The 18272-nt window shown below is 38.7% G+C and overlaps 1 protein-coding gene across 2 annotated transcripts in view; it reads right to left on the reverse strand.

Annotated features, from left to right (window-relative positions):
• The window catches only part of LOC143658906 (contactin-associated protein-like 3), a 156091-nt gene that overhangs the window by 50451 nt on the left and 87368 nt on the right, over positions 1-18272 (reverse strand). For both annotated transcript variants that reach the window (XM_077131326.1, XM_077131318.1), the window contains exons 9-11: positions 18160-18266; positions 14787-14906; positions 1861-2058 (exon numbers count right to left, since the gene is read on the reverse strand). In XM_077131326.1, coding sequence (XP_076987441.1) covers positions 1861-2058; positions 14787-14906; positions 18160-18266 — 425 coding nt within the window. The remainder of the gene's footprint in view (positions 1-1860; positions 2059-14786; positions 14907-18159; positions 18267-18272) is intronic.

The following is an 18272-nucleotide window of genomic DNA, read 5'->3' on the forward strand; positions in this document are numbered from 1 at the left end:
TGACCCTAAAAAGACCTTGATCCCATCTGTTCCTCCCTAGCCCTTTTGCAAGCCCAACTTGACCAAGGAGTGGTTGCTATCTATGACCCCAAACTTGTTTTTCGTCTCAGGAGTAGCATGAGCTCAGTTTCCCATAATGTCTCCAAATTTGAATAATGAAACTGTCTTGGAATAAAACTGAATTTCGACTGATATTCCTCAAGCAACCCCATAAAATTCTTAAGCTATGTGCTCCCACACTGGAGTTCCCTTTTGCTATTTTCACATTGCAACATTCTAAGAAAGGTTCCAGCTGAATACCTGAATTGTTTCTCCTTCTTTCAGACAACGGTAGCACAGAGGTTCAGTACACACGTTTTTATCTATAGCTAATGCGAAGCAAATTAGTGCAACAATTTTAAGGAATATTAAGCTAAAACGCTATTTGTCTACCTCATCTCTACCCTATTTAATAGCTTCTGGAAATATATAGGTCTTACTGAATTTGTCCAAATTCAGTTTATATTAAAACTTCTCCAGTGGCAGCATATAAAAAATGCCCAGAACCTGAGCATGCATAATAATAAAGTCCCCTTATTTTCTCCAAGAATTGTTTGACGAGCTTAAAAATTTTAGCTCTTTCCATCTGTCCTCCGCCAACCCCACTTAAATACTTGTTTTTGTTGCTGGTGCTACTGTTTTATGTATTTATATAGAAAGTATGACAACGGAATAATCGCTTTCAAATCAACGGGCAAATAGTGGTCTTGCTTGACGGATGTCTCCACCGGTCTGAGCAGGGTCCAGGCAGTGGAATAAACCACTGCTAATGTGCATGAGTCTTGCTCCCCGACCCACTGGTGGATGTTGTTTTCTGACTCTGTTAGTGTTTGGCTCTGAAGCTACCCTGCCTTTTCTTTGTATTCCCTGGCTAAATAACCCAACTTGAGTTGTTCCACCACACTGATTTACTCCCTCAGAATTATCTTTCTCGTTCTTCTGAGAACATACAGTTTTAGTTCAGTGAACTCTTTGGCAAAAATCAACTAGCAATAAGTACTAAGCCCTCCAAAGACTGGAGATCTGGGAGCATACAGCACTCTCCTCATGCATGTATACATGTTGTGCAATTAAGCCCTGGCAAGGATAGTGTCTTAGCTCTGAAGACTCAGAGAGATGCCACAAGTCCCAAGTTCCACAGGATTAGTGACAAGCTCAGAATGTAAACTGGGAGAACCTGCCTACCCCATCTGCCCTCCTCTCCCCAGCTGCCCACATGGAACCTGCAGAACAGCCTCCAGGAAACCAAAGAGTTTGCATGAAGGCAGCAGGGTCTGGCATTCGGACAAAATGAGATATAGTAAAAGGAGAAAATCCCAAATCAAAAAAGGACTTTTCGAGGGTAGTTTAGATGGAAAAAAAAAAAAAACTATTAATAAAGTAAGGTTGTCTTGGAACCTGAAAGAATCATATAATATACACATTGTTCCCTAATGAACGATTACCTGAGATACTAGTTACTGCATTTGGTTTATGGAAAAGAATCTCACAAAATAATCATCTTGAAAGAACTAAGCCACATTGCTGTTGGCAATCATGCCCAGATAAAACAAAATCATGGTGAACAAACACCGTGAATTCCGAAGGTCTCCAAAAGAGACCTTTACTGCTCTGGTATCCAGTTGAGCCTGGGAAGAGACTTCAGAGCATTCACAGCTTTCAGCATGAGCAACACTGACCTTGCCTCTTGGCTCGATGGAAAAAGCATTGTGTAATTTCCTGATTGTGAGTCTAGTTTTATGGGCAGAGGGGTTCCAGGAGTGGGTGGCAGGAGGGCCGAAGCCTCATGGGGACTGACGTCCAAGAGAGCTGTGCACTTACCAGGATGAGCCGAAAGCCTTGACCTCTTACAGTGGAAAGCCAGCTCCTGTCGGCAGAGCTCCGCATGGTTAACTATGGCCTGGAGCTGGTCTAGGCTGGCTGTGTACTTGAAAAACGTGGCATGTGCGTTTTCACCATGAGAGCTTTTGACTCTGGTTAAGTAGGAGCCGTTGTGCTGTACTGAGGTCCATGTGGCATCTTGTGGGCAGAAACAGGGTGGGAGAGGGGAAAGAAAGGAGATGTGACTGGGCTGAAATAATTAAATATAAAATTCAGAAGCACCTTTTATATGAATTAACACTTTTTATAGTTATCAGATCTCTTTGAGATTGGAATCAACATAAGTGGGATTTTCAAAATGTCAGTATTAGGGATTCTCATTTGAAATTTTTCAAACTTTTTTATGTATTTATATAGAGAGAAAATACATATTTTTTCTTTTAACAAGCATATTCCTCATCTGAGCATTTTTTCTTCTCAAACTCAACTAAATGTATGAAAAATAATACTTGGGGAACAAGCTGCCTACATGATCATGCAAAATAATAGGAAATAAACATATTTTATTAAAATTAACAGATAACTGTGTCAGCAACTCATCCAGCATGAAAACGCCCCCAAACAAAATGCCTTTGAGTATCAGATACAACTATTTCTGGAGGTAACCATGACTACATGGATGTCTGGTGGCAAATTCTGTCATTGTCTGCTACCTCAATTACACATTTTTGACTGAAAGATTTGTTTTTAGTTAACAGATGGCCTGCAATGTTTATAACAGTATTATAGTAGAAAAACATCTTGAATTCCTTAAATTTTCCCCCAGCCCATCTAATACCATGAAGGTATAAAAGCTTGCACATCATTCAAAGCGACCACAAAGCTGAGTGGGGGTCACCCTATGTCAACAATAATTATAATGTCAAGTCACATAACTTCCTCCTTAAAATGGCTTATGGCAAAATTATCGATCTGCACATAAACTTTCCAAAAGAGAGGGGCCGGAAACAGTCATGTGGCATTTATTATTATTTTTAATAGCTAATATACCAACAGCATTCAAAAATCTCAACAATATTACAAGGACCCCACTGAGAGGTCCTCTGCAGGCTCCTCCCTGCTCCTGCCATGGTGAATATTCATTTGTTGTGTCTTCTCTGCTTGGCATGAGACAAATCTAACAGCCACACTGGTGGTCACAGACCCTTAATGCATCAAATACACCCAGAGATCCAGCAAAGAGAGCTGTGAGGGCCATGGAAATAACTCCGTCTCAAAGCCTACAGCAAGCAACGTCATAATATATACAAATAACAAAGCAAGAGCAGGGGCAAACTGTGAGTCAGCATGACTCATGCAGCTTTATATTCAATTAAAACCCAAAGACTTATAGATTTATATCCCTCTCTTGACTCATGAAGAGAGGCTGTGAGCTAGTTGGATTCCCTAGGTTTTCCACCTTTTTCATGTTTTCCCTGGGCATTTTATACTTGAACATTTTCTTAGAAAAATTACTTAAATGGGTCTGACATTATTTTTGAAAATTATTTACTTCCATTCATCCTTAGAATTGTCTCTAGCAAATAAAACAATAGTAAAAGGAAGCATGCAGAAGGCTGTGTTAAGCTTGGGAATTAGCCAATTATTATGGCAATTTGTAATTTACTTTTACAGTCCGTGGCACAGAGAAACATGATGCATTTAAATAGATCATATTGGCTGGTGATCAGTTTGATAGAGTTGTGGTCTTCTTGGTTAAAATGTTGTGGAAATCTTTTCAGGTAAAAGAGAAGGGCAAGGTTGAAAATCACTAAAACTGCTCTTCTGAAAAAAAGAAGGAATAATTTAAATGATTACCTCTTATAATATTATGATTATTGAAAAGACCCCAAACAGGACACATTGTTTCCTTAACATTCTGTGACATATTAATTTCAGAGATTTCAAAATATTAAGTGGAGAGGGACTTTGATATCAGGTTATACAGCCTTTTCATTGGTGAGGAGACAGACGAAGGAATTTAAGTGATTAGCACAATGGAAGAGTATCTAATTGTTATTCACTGTAGTTCGAGTTGATTATATCTGAGGAAATTAATTGCAGTAGCAGATAAATTTACAAAGACGTTTGCCCTGTCATTGAATCAGACCATATCAAAATAAATTAGTTCCAACTCACTGCAATTCATGTCATCTGCTGAATGACATGAAGTCTACCAAGAAGTCTACTGGGGGTCTCTGGTCCACCTCTAAAGCTCAGGCAAGTGAACATGCAGCCAACTTAACTTGAGTGTTTGTCTTGGTTAAGCAAGCTATCGATAATAAAGCTGATTCACCATATCAGACAGCATCTACTTTCATGTATCTTACCAAATGACGTCCACTGTGAGGTTTGCAGTATTTCCCACACTTTACATCTCAGACCCATGCAAGGGTTCTTTTTTTAAAAAAACTGGAGGTTAAATAGAAAAGGATATAGACCTTTATTTTATACTTTCAGGTAAACTTAAATCCAAAGCACAACTTCTGTGCTCATTTCTGTCTCCCCAAGAAGAAATAATAAAAAAATCCTCAAGAAAAACCTGATTCCTTTATAATTAGTGTATCTATCACTCATGATTTGAACACTGATCTTCAGAAAAGTGAAAGCAAAAATCTCTTTCTCACAGATGTGTAAATGAAGTCCAATTTGTGCCTAAACACTCTATCTTTGGAAACAAGGGCCCTATGCAGCACTTCTCATGGGAAAGAGGTACGTAAGTTCTGAGAAGACTGGGAAGACAACACGCATAGATGATTTAACTAGTCACACCGTATCTCTAGACAAAGCACTGATCGTGGAGATGAACTCATGGTGATAAATAAGGATGGACTTATAAAAACATGAGCAGCTGGTCTTGGATCCACAAGGATAAACTGAATTCTAAATTGCTCCTCTGAGAACTGAAGCCCCAAGATACATTTTTCAGAATTTCTTCCACTATGTTAAGTAGCCAGACAGAACCACAGGTTAAGGTACTTATTATCTTTTATCCAGCCCAATCCTCTTACCATATGGATAAGGAAATGGAGTCCTAGAAAACTTCACTCGCCCAAAGTCATGCAACTAGGTAATTTTGCCATGTTTCTAGGTGATACAGTGTGAGTTGCTGGGTTTTCTGAATAGATAGAGTTTTTTAAAGTCTGCTAAAGTCTGTAAGGTTCCAGCATTGTCACACCCAAACCTTCCTTCCCTTATATTTTTTTTTTTTTTTTTTTTTTTTTTAAAGGAAAGACAGAGAGAAGGAAGGAAGGATAGAAGGAAGGAAGGAAGGAAGAAAGGGAAACATTTTTAAACATTTTCTTGTTTTATTGTATTCTGTTTCTCCGTTTTTGTTACATGGGCTGGGGCCGGGAATCGAACCGAGGTCCTCCGGCATAGCAGGCAAGCACTTTGCCCGCTGAGCCACCGCGGCCCGCCCCCTTATATTTTAAATGTAAAAATGCTAAGAGGAAAGAGAGTCAAATCATGGCTATTTCTGGGCCCATACATTTATGTTTTCACATATAAGGGTTGGTAATGGTTAAGTATGCTTGTGGGACAACCTCTTTCCCATCCCTGCCCAGGACCTCTGAGGCACTGAGCCCTACCTATGTCCTCAGTTTGCCAGAGGTTGAGGATGGTTCTGTGTTGGGATTTATGCATATGTGAGGGGGGAAAATGGCAGCTCCAAGCAGAAATCTCCAGGCCCCACCCCTGACCCCACAGCCCTGGGAGAAGGCAAGAAAGAATAGCACTCCTCGTTGCCCACACCCAAAGGGTCCCAACTGATCAATATTTGTATTACAGCCCTCACTGGGCTAGCATTCACTCCACAGTTCTGGGGTTTGTGAGCACTCTTATCCATTTGCCTTAATATTTTAACATGCTGTGAGCTACAATTAAACATCCCCAGGGCTCAATTGTATGCAGCTGCAGAATCTGTTTTGCATGGCTATTTCGCCAGCTTTCCATCCTTCATTGCCTTTCTCCCTAGGGAATTTTAACGATGATCTTTTCAATTAATATGTCACAATTAAATACATTTGTGTGTGTCTGCTCATTTGTAAGTGGGAGCATCTGCTATGTAACTTGGAAGGACTCCCACTGGACATGACTCATCTCCTCTCGAGGCTACGCACACATGCGCCGGGCATATCGCGAGTTCCCAGTTAACAGGAGGTGCTGTTGTCAGCGTTTTCCCTGGTGTTTTAGCTCAACACACAGCACAACAGCAAAACCATCACCTCAGAAAGCACAGAATGTATATGCTTATGAAATTAGATATGCATGGAATGCAGTACAGTATCGTGCTGAACATGAGATATGAAAAAGTCAAGAAAATTTTTTGAGTCTCAATTTCCACATTTGGTAGATGGACAGAATGGACCAAGTGGTATCTAAAGACTGAAAGTCGATATTATTGTAGCCATCTTTAAATGCTGAGGTCGTTAAACAGGCACACTTTGAACAGAGCTAATTTCTGAGCATTTATGTTTTCACTGTCCACTGAGACCTCACCACCTTGCCTTGGGTAAAGCTGTCACATGTATGAAGCAGCTTAAGTCCTGGTGTGTGGTTGCCTAAACAGCAGGAAAATGTACTTTCCTGAAGCATTTGTCTTTGCTGTCCTTTGGAAGTATTGGCAGGGACATGCTCCATTAGCGCCACATGCCTATTTTAGGAACCACCTTAGTAAGAAAGCCAGAATGTCCCCTAGGTGGCCAAGAGAAGGATTCTTTCTACATAAAAGCCAATAAAAAAAACAAAAAAAGATGCAATCTCATGGTGTATGACAATCATCAAAGAGCAGCTCTTTCTTGTTTTCAGAAATCCAAACATTTCTAAAATAGAATTTTACGTAAGAATCTATCTTCAAGCAAGATGTGCCACATGTGCTGAATATACACTGGCGCTGCGCTCCAGTTGGATTTATGCCCATTGCAACCTCAATTTTCAAGAGCAAAGCAGGGGATGATGAAATCACCAGAATTCTTACTGAGCAATGAGAAACACTCTTGCAGTAGCTGTATTTACTAGTGATTTACTAATGACGGAAACTCTCTCCAATTCACATTCAGAGCCTGTTTAAATAAATTCCTATCAAGTGTTGCTATCTATACAAAATAGCAAATGCCAAACTATTAACACCCACAACAACTTATGATTAGTTAAATTAATATTTATCTACTTCACTAGACTGAAGGTCTATGCAATCAGGTCATGTCTATTTTGTTCCTCAAACACAGCATAGTATCTGAAACTTTTTAGTATAGGATAAATTTGTAGAATCATTGAAGGAATAAATGCATTGAATGGATGGCTGGAAAGACAGCTGTTTGATTAAGGGGAAACAGGAATGGTAGGAAGAGAGAGCTGAAAAGATAGAAAAATCTATAAAAGTAAAGAAGCCAACATAAAAATAACAGTAGCATGGATCTATCAGTACTGATTTCCACTGGGCTGACTGCTCTTTGTTCAGCTATGGTGATACTGACCTGACATGATTCCCTACAGAAGAATAGCCTGGTTACTTGGTTTGCATAAGTAGAATGATGGTGACTGAATGAAAACAATAAGACATGCTAGAGTTTTGGCTAATTGAGCCAATGACTCACAATTGGAAGATAGGATGGACAGGGGTGTGCACAGGCCAGGTCACCAGCTTTTTCATCCCCAGGTGATTCTTACGAATTAGAAGTTGCCCATCATTGCTCCAACAGTAATCCATTTCCTCCTTGCAACAGTTGTTCCCAGGATGTTGCTGACCAGAATTTTTTAAGCCCCAAACCATTAAATAGTGTTTAGGGTGGACAACCAGTCCTACTTCTCTACCTTGTAGAGTCCTTGGAGTTCACATTTCTTACCTGGCCATCAACTAAATTATATCATGCTTATTGCACTTGGCAAGGGAATCAATCTGTTAACAAAATTTCATAAGCAGTCCTTCCAAAAGACTTTACTCTTTTGTTTTGATTGATTTTAAGATACTGAAGTACATGCAGGATAAGTCCTTTCCTATGAGCACGAGATTTCTGTAAGCTGTTACCAAGGATACAATTTTAGCCATTGATTTAGAGTTTTGGTTAGTGCATATTTTTGCAAGTCATATTGCTTATTTTTAACAATGAGAGAGAATTTGTTTACAGGCATTCAGCATCATGAAGAAGACAGCAGTTTTGTAGTGGAAATATTTCCAGGCTGGGAGAACAGGACCAGGTATTAGTTCTTCACCTATCACTAGCTGGACTTGTCACAGGGCAAACTCACATGATCTTTGAAGGCCTCCTTTCCTCACCCAGATGCTGATTGGTAAAGAGATTACAGCATAACCTTGGCGCATTCCTTGTGTTTTTCCCAGAAACATTCTGGATATTTTTTACTTTTGAGTAAGCATTTTTTTAATACCTTCTGGATATATTTATTGGCCATTTGGATTGATTTCTGTTTTCCTTTTCTTCAGCACAGTGCTTTCCTTATGGCTTTGAATTTACCAAAAATACTTAACGTTTATTACTTGGAAATCTTTGCTAAAATATTTTCAACTCTTACTCTTGGTCCTGCTTTTTCTTTATGTTTCATGACCTATTTGCTATTTCATCTCAATCCTGATTTATGGAACTTTAGAACATTTTTTCTTATAATATATCAAGAATACATTGATTTTAGGTTTTCTTTTTATACACAAGAGCTAGGCAACAGCAAATTTCTGTAAAAATCTTACTCAAAGGGCATGTGATATAATAATCTGCAATTAAGATTTGTTCATCTGTAATGTAATATGAAAACATACATGATTATGTATTTTTTGATACAGGATCAGACCTGGGACAAACCAGGCAAGAGATTTTCTTTAAATTGTCCTAAATATACTCAAAGAGAAAACAAAAACAAAAAACGAAAGGAAATTAGGGGAAAAGATAATCACAAAGAGAATATCAGTAGAGAGATGGAAATTATGAAAAGGAACCAAACAAAGCTGAAGACCTCAGAAACAGAAAATAAAATTTCCCTAGAGGGGAGTTGGCAGAAGAAAAAAATCAATGAATTTGAAGATAAGACAATTGAAATCACCCAGTCTGAAGAACAAAATGAGAAAAGAATGAGGAAAAGGAAAAGAACCTGTGGGACATCATCAAGCATACCAATTCATGCATTGTGGGAGTCCCAGATGGAGGTGAAAAAGGGAAAGAGGCAGAGAGAATAGTCAAATAAATGATGGCTGAAACTTTCCCAAATTTAATGATAGACACAAATTATACACATCTATGAGGCTTAATGAACTCCAAACAGGATAAACCCAAACAGACCTACACCACTCCATATTATAACCAAACGTAGAATGCCAAAGGTAAAGAGAGAATTCTGAAAGCCATACAAAAAAAGCAACGTCACATACAAAGGAACCTCAATAAAATTAAAAGCCAATTTTTCATCAGAAACGTGGAGTCAAGAAGGCATTGCAAAACATTTATAGTTGTGAAAACAAAAATATTGCCAACTATGAATTCTATATTCCACAAGACTGTCCTTCAAAATGAAGGAGGGATTTTTTAAAAAGTTTAAATAAAAGATGAGGGGCTTTGCCATCATTTGACCTCCCTTACAAGTAAAGCTTAAGGAAGCTGCACAAGTTGAAAGGAAAGAACACTGGACGATTAACTGAAGCCACATGAAGAAATAAAGATCTTCAATAAAGGTAATGACTGATTAAACATAAATAACAGTACTACCGCATGCTTGTTTTATAACTCCACTTATTTCCTACAAGATCTAAAAGTCAAATATGTAAAATATATAATGATAAGACAGTGGTTCTGGATTCTTAACACATACACATTTAATCTGTGACATGAACTACATAAAGGTTGTGGGACAGAATGGGATAGGAATATAATTTGTATACACTAGTGAAGTTAATTTGTTATCAAAACAAATGAGATTGTTTTTAAATTTAGAATGCTAAATTTAAGCCCCCAGATAATTACAAAGAAAATATCGGATTATGCAAGCTCATAAAGACAGAAATTAGAGTACAACTGATGGTGGTAGGAGGGGGCAGGGGCAGAGAATGAGAAGTTAATGCACAGTGGGTATAAGGCTTCTGTTTAAGGAGATGGGAAAGTTTCAGCTACGGAAAGTGTGATGGTACCATAATACTGTGAATATGATTAATCCCCTTGAATAGTATGCTTGGGATTGGTTGAGATGGGAAAGCTCAGGTTGCATATATGCCCTCACAATTAAAAAAATAAGAAGAAAAGAAGAACTAAAAAGTTAATGACAATTAAATGCAACACATGATCCTGGATGGGATCTAGCAAAGGTGGAGAAAAGTCCCAAAGAGACATTATTGGGACATATGAAAAAATTAGAATGCAGACTACAAGCTTTATATCAATGCTAAATCTCTTGAACTTGATAATTGCTCTTAAGGTGGTTATACAAATGAATATTCTTGCTCTTAGGAAATGGACATAGCAGTATTAAGTATTCCAGGAGCATGATGTCTACAACCTACACTCAAGTGTTCAGAAAATGGACTGATCAATAGATAAACAGATAGGTAGATAGGATGATATAGCAAATGTGGCAAAATATTAAATTTAGGGAGTTGAGGCGACGCATAATTTATGAAATTAATGCCTTGTTTTTTATCTTAATGTACGTGAACAACTGGCATTGCATTTGTGGGCATATCCCAGGCCCAGGGATTCAGTGGCCGAGGTGATATGTCACCCACACTAACTACATAAGCAGAAACAATAGGATAGTTGTTTGGACAGGAGAATGAAGAGTTCTCCTGAAGCTATTGATACAATATCTGCCCTCAGCTTTGGTTTTTATTTCCCCGTTCTGTGCTGCTCTTAGTTACTCTCCAGTTTAACACTTGTGAAGATAAAGGTAGTACAAGCACATTAAAATCAAAGTTCCTTAGTTCCAGGATTGTGGTTCCTAAATCTGTGTGCACATCAGAATCACTAGGGTAGCAAAATAAAAAAATACCAACTCCCCTAAGATGCCACTCCAGAATCTGTTTGCTAAAAGCAGAACTTCCTCTTACAGGGCAGTCTCATGGAAAACTGAAAATGCCTTAATCTGGATGGGGCTTTCATCAGTGATGGCCAAAGCAAGTGGGAGCAAGTTGGTCGGGTTACATTAATTTGTAAAGCCCATTCCAAACTATTTTTTTAATATACTTATTGCCAAGGATGCTATGACCACCCTATGGGCTTTAAGATGACATATTATACATTTGTATAACCAATATATCATCAATATGTCTAACTAGATGACCAATGGGCATCCCAAATTTCATATGCCCACAATGGGAATTTAGGTCTTGCTTTTCAAGCATGCTCCTTCCCAAGTATTCTTGACCTCCACTGATAATACCTGTATTCTTCCCAGGCTTGGGTTAGAACACTGGAGTCACCTTTGAGTCCTCTTTCTCCACCCACGTTCAATCCACTTGCCCTAACTGCCACATTTCTCACCTTTTCCTTTGCTCCAGCCCTGGTCTAAGCCAACAATCTCTTGGCTAAATCACAGCAGCAACTTTCTAGCTGGTCTTGTTGCTTTCAGAAGAGGTGCAGCATGGTACTCAAAAACATAAGCCATATTATTGGAGATAAATCCCAGACCTGGAACTTTCTAGCTGTGTGAGAGGCAAGACCTGTCTCCTTGGGCCTTCTACTCCAGTCTCTCAGATATACCAGGAACCCCATGGGCTTAGGGCTTTTATAAATGAGCATTTACAGACAATTCCTTCTTTTACCTTTTCAATGTCTTTGGTTCAAATGTAACGTTGAAACTGAGACCTTTCATAACCCCTTTTAAAAATTTTAACTCATGTCTCAACAGTCTTTATCCCTTTTCCCTGTTTCCAGTATACTATATGCTATATGGCGGGGCCACATTTCATTCTTTTTCCATGTGAGTATCCTGTTATCAACATACTACAATTTTTTATGAATTATGTTAATGGTATGGCTCTCCGTACAAAAATGTCCCCTGCACCAGGGCAGAGAGACCTTTGTTCTTTATTCCTGCTGTGCTTATTGCAGTGTCTGGCACATAGTTGGTGCTGAGTAAGTATCTGTTGAATGAATGCACGATGGTGTTAGGTGCTTGATTGCCATCTCCTCAATACTGGCTGTTTATGTGGAACTTTCTTTCTGTGTCACTGGAGAAGGAAATGAACCCCATCCTCAGCAGACAATTTTCAAGTTCATCACTTTACCTGTGTGTATAGATTGACCAGAACAGTTCACTGGTCAATTCTGCCTTCATCCCCCACACTTAAAGGTTCCTTCTGTCCTCCAGGGTAATAAAAACTCACCCGTCCATTATCTGATATTAGCCCAAGTTGATTGAAATCAAAAGCTGAGCATATCTTCTTTGCTTTCTCTGTGTTTTGATCACAACTGCCCTTAACCTGGGATCGTGAGCATCAAGGTCCAGTCTCAAAGGGACAGGGTCGCTGGGTATCTCAGTTTGCCAGGAGTGCTATGACACAGAACAAGCAGGTTGGCTTCAGAACAGAAGGTTTTCTTGCTTGCAGTCAATCTCTGCTTCTGCCACAGCAGTCCGTCCCTGTCTCCTCCTACGGCCTGCCCTTCCATGACTTCCATGCTCAGCTTTCCTCTGCTTAGCAGGACTCCAGTCTGACTGGATTAGGCCCACCCTGTTCAGTTTGGCCTCATCTTAGTAGGGCCTTTGAAGTTTCCATTTACAAATGAGTTCACTCCACAGGACTGAGTTTGGACTTGAGCATGTCTTTGGGGGGACCTGATTTAATCCACCACACTGGTCAACAGCAGTTACAGGGAATAAAAGCCCATCAGTTACTTGATCAAATCAGTGTCCTCTGCATGACTGAGCATTAAACATTTGAACCAGCTGTACATTCCAGAGGAGCTTACAAATATGCAGAACTTAAGTGTAAGAGTGAACCTATTCCTGCGTTCAGATGTGTTCCCTTGTAATGACTAAAACATTTTTCTTTTATTAGCACCATAGACTGAAGACTATTAGGCAACAAGATTTCAATATGGAAGGTCCAGTGGTAAAATTCTTGCCTGCCATGCAGGAGACCCAGGTTCGATTCCCGGCCCACACACTTCCCAAAACAAAACAAACAAATTAACAACAAAACAAACAAACAAACAAACCTCGACAAATGGGGCTGCAAAAATGGGATACTCACCTGGAAAAAGAATGAAATGTGAACCTGACATACAGCATACAACAAAAAAAGATTTCAATGTGTTCCTCTTGGCAGCAAATGTCTTTTTAAACTTGACCTTGGCCTTGCACTCTAAATGCTTACTCATCAAGGAATATGCCAGTTGTGATCACTTCCACTTTTCTGTGGCTCATGGAATTTGGGGTACATGTGATATCCTGATCACAAGATTGACTCAAGACAAAAATACACAAATCTTTAGTATGGCCTAGACTACTTAATTGATCATTAAACACTTAGACAAGGTACTTAATTGATGGGAAGTGTTTTATTCAGCTGTTTCTTAGGTCTCTTTGTTTTGGGCATTCACTTGATCCATGATATTGAGAAAGCAAAACAAAATGGAAATTACCTATCCTGTATTTGCTACTCAACCCACTAAAATCATAATTTCTAGAAAGACCCCCTTAGCTGTTTCCTCATACATTATCTTTGCCATGTTTGGTAAAGGTCAACCAGTCTCTTTATTTCCATCATCACACTATAATAGTTTGCTCAGTATTCATGACAAAATGCTTGTCCCAAAGCCCAAACAGGAGCCTGTCCAGTGCAATGCCTGAGAATTCTAGGGTTTCCAGTACCACATTCATTAGTAGTTCACAGACCAGAAGATATATCTGACCCAATTGTGATCAAATCATATGATTACTGCTCAAATGCTCAGATTTTTGTTTTACATATTAGTTGCAATAGTTATAAAATTCTCACGAGGATTTTTAAGTTATTTACACACCATCATCATATATTTATCCATAAACAATTCTCTCCTTGTAGAAACTGCATTCTTATCAGGGTGACCTAGAAGCTATAACAACCCGCAAACCAAATGGTACCTTAGTACCATCCACAGTTGATAATTTTACTGAACCTTTCCTCAGAATTTGCAGTCAAATTCTACAATTGTTGAAGTACCTGCTTTGTTTGTATCAAAGAAACTATTTCACAAAAGAAGGGTGGTTCACACAGACGTATTCATATATATATTTTCTGTCAATTCTTTTTTGCTGATAAACCCTAACACAATTATATCAAGGGAGTTTTCTTTACTACTACAGTTGGTGTTTGGGTGCTTAGTAGCTCTGACATTTAAAGGAGCAGATATATGTAATAAAAGACTTGTTCATGTATATATGTGTTGTTACCCACCACACGCAATTATTTTATCATTGTGTTTCTAGGGAAAGTGAAATATTACTTATGCATAGGTACACACGAGCAGGATGATTACATAAATGAAGTGTGTATGCTTTAGAACCAAGCTATCTCCTAGGTAAATTCATGTCATTAGAGATTTAAGAGAATACAAAAGACACATATTGATAAGTTTAAAAAATGACTCTTCTTATAAGTCCTTCACACTTATTGATAAAATATAAGAAATAAAGTTTAGCTTTTCTTGTCTTTGATTAGTAAGCATACATTCATTATTGGCTGTTCCGTAAGAAATTACATTCCCAGCAAATAAAGGCTTAACATTCAATTATCACCTCTTAACTATTTTTGAATATTATGTTTAACACTACATATTAGTTATATTACAATCACAATGCATATCGAAATAAAGCTGCCTACCCGACAGCTCTTGATTTTCCCCATTATGGTTTTACATATAACAAGCAACAGCAGGGCTGTCACCATTACACATAAGCATATTACATACCTGTCATATTGCAATATACAAGAGCCGGTCCCAGTGGGCCACTTCCATCTGAGTCGATATAGTAGAGCCCTGAAGAGTTCCCTCTGTACTTATAGGCTTCACATGACTGCTCGTAGAGAGCTGCAAAGAATATTGATTATAAGAAAGGAATTAAACTGGAATGAATCCCTCCATGCTGTTAAATATGTGATACTCATCTACAGTCACATTCATTCTGTGCTACCCTTAGTTACCTCTTCTCTGGGGGAATGTTTTCCTGTTTCAATCACAAAGCAAGATTCTGAAGCATGGAGTGAAAAATTCAAGAGGTATCAATGAGAAACCTGGGGATGTGAAACCTACAAGCTCTAGAAACACGAAATTCCTTTTAATCCCATGGTAAACTGGACTTAATCTAATTCTAGTACTGCCTTGTAATGTCTGAAAACGTGAAGTACGTTGCTTAACCTCCCTAAATGATGTTATCATCTAATAATCATTCTATAAACATATTTCAAATTTCTCAGCCATTATACCCTCTGTTTACATACAACAATTATGGTGAAACGCCCTTTTTCCCACCAGAATTTTACAAAGCAGCAATTTCTCTTCATTCAATATTTTAAAACTTGTTTTCAAAAGAATATACTTAAATGCTTTGCAAATGATAATTTAAGAGCAATGAAATTTAAAGCAAGCAATATAAAAATAAATCAAATGTCTCTGTAATTTCAAGTTATTCTGATTCACAACTGAATTTCTTATTTGTACAGTAAATGTGTTTGCTATGTAAAAGGCAAGTGATTAATATGCGAAGATGACAGACCTTATTTATATTAAGTTTACATTAGTTATCAACAGAATGACATCCTACACATGAATCATATGTAGCCTTGACAGAAAATAACTTTTTGAAAAAGCTGAAATGTAGCTGAGGCTGCTGGGAAAGAAATGCAGGAATGATTCTTCCAGAATTATATCTGATCAATAAGCCTCCCTAATAATCTGATGTGGCGCCCACCCAAGCAGACTTGGGGAGTGTGTAGCCAAGATACATAAAGTGGAGTGATCATAATGGGGCCACAGAGGGTATAAATTGATGCCACTGTACAAGGACTGGATTACCTACATGATTTAACCAAGTACTTATGGAAAAATTTTCAAGTATTTAAGGAAAACCCAGGGAGAGATATAGCACTTATTTTACTTTCATTGCATGGAATAGGAAGATTAAAGGCATGTTTACTTGACCAGGGAGATTACAAAAGAAAACAGCCTTAATGTCAAATGTGGCCCAGTGTCAAATGTGTCCTGTTTGAGTTTTTTACAGTAGAGAGCCTCCAATCAGTAGCTCAGCTGCTGCCCTCTGCAATGGTGAATGTACAATGATGGACTGCTCTCTCACCAAGATTGCCTTTTCCCATTCATACCTCCATTCCTATAAATAAAAAATACATGCTCAGAGCTGTCTAGAAAAAAAGTCTAGAGGGATGCACGCAAATTGATTACAGTTGTTACGTTTGGGTTAGAGGTGGAATTGTCCAGAGGACAAAGATTGAAGCGGTACGATTAGGAGGCATGTTTCCTTAAATGTACATGAATACATTCATTAGCTATGTAGTTAGAATTCCAGTCCTTGCCCTCTACCACACCCAAAGATAAGGGCCTCGTGGTCAGTTAGGGTCCATTTGGCAATATTTCACCTTCATTTGGTTTACCCATTGGAGAATCACGTTAAATTCAATTCAACTATTGTATCGAACCGTGGGCCATTTGTGAAAGAGCCTTTGTATTTGTCTTTTGGTCTGTTTCTCAGAGTTGTCTGGAAATATGTTTAGATCACAGTAACTGGCAACACTTTAACAGTCATTAAAACATACTTCTTAGGTAAATGCTTTACATAAGACAGCTTGCTAAGTGTGCAGTAAAAGGAAACACCCCAGATCTAACTCTGGCTTTAGCCAGGTCACATAGCCTCTGGTTTCAGGGGTGCTGGCTTAGCAAATTCTTAGCTGGCACTGTGACAGTAAATAGAGATGCAGGTGGAACTGCTCTGGGTGAGGTGATGGGGTGTCTAGGGCGTGAGTCAGGATTGCTTCCTGACTGTCGCACCCCTTGCTCTGCGGAGAGGTTTTGGGGCTCTTCTGCGGAACCCCCCCAGGCTGGGGTACAGAGTTCCCATCCCAATGCCAATGCCAGTATCCCTGGGATTCAGTTTCCATTAAGTGTAAGGTTTCATTTATAACAATACACGCTCTGCCTCTTTCCCACACTTTACGTAAACATAAAATTAAATAATTCAGGCAGAAGGGTTCTTAAAAATTCAACGTATTACTTCAGGGGAATTGGTGACCTTTCATGTCGTCCTCTTTCTTTAAAGATCCAGAAAGATGGGAGGTTGCTAAGGAAGACGGGACTCAGAAATATCAGAAGGAAAGACAAAGCCAAAAACTAATAATTAGAAAACCAGGAAGATTTCAGAGGCTTTGTCATATACTTCTCATAGCTGACTAATGCAAAGTTAATAAAGCTTCATTAACTTTTAAATTTGCAGAGAACAATTCTTCAGAAAAGAGACATGCTGTTCAACACAGAGGACACACCATCAGTGGTCAAAAGCTCTGGCTTTGGAGACAGATGGCTGAACTTGAAGTTTCTCTCTGCCACAAGCGAGCTATGTGACCTCTGCAAACTACTTAACTTCTTTTTTCAATCTAAACGGCAGATAGTAATAACACTTACCTCCTAGGACTGTTTTGAGGATTGATGAGTTAAAACATGCAGTCCATTAGAATGCTGCAGGCGTATTATAAATTGCCAGCAAATGTCAACTATTATAATTATCATCATCATCATCATTATAGTACTGGGATTGAAAAAAAACTGGAAGTTTTCCTGGTTTCTCACTGCCATCAAGAACATACCACATGACTTCCTCATCCAATACTTCTTCTGAGACTCTCCTTGCTTAATTTAATAGTTATTGAAAATCCAGTCCCTCATCACACTCCCATCATTACTTTGAGAACTAAAACTGGGGCGCATCTTGAGGAATAGAACAAGATACTACATCGTGCATGCTTGATTTTGTTTTCTTTTTACGTTGTACAGCATTTCATTTTCCTCTACTTAATTTCACTTTGCCTGCTAGTTTCTCCCTTTTTATTTGATATTATGTATTTCTGCAAGCTGCTTTAACCTACTTATGAAATAATAGCAATTAAAAATAAACCATCCAAAGATCAGTTGGTCACTAAAATGCTTACTCTATTTTATTTTTGTTTCCTAGCACATGGTTGCATATACTCAGACACATGGACACAAAATATTGAAAAGGAAAAGAAAGTTAGGTGTAAATTGGAACAGAAACGGGACCCAGCGAGGCGTGGCTTACGGGAATGGCAAGTCGCTCCCCCGTAACCGGTGTCAGTGCAGTCGCAGGAGAAGGAGTCCCAGGACTGGGAGCACTCCCCGCCGTGTTCACAGTAGCTGGGCAGACACCTAAAG

The sequence above is a fragment of the Tamandua tetradactyla genome, chromosome 2 (assembly GCF_023851605.1).
Source record: "Tamandua tetradactyla isolate mTamTet1 chromosome 2, mTamTet1.pri, whole genome shotgun sequence".
Lineage (NCBI taxonomy): Eukaryota > Metazoa > Chordata > Mammalia > Pilosa > Myrmecophagidae > Tamandua > Tamandua tetradactyla.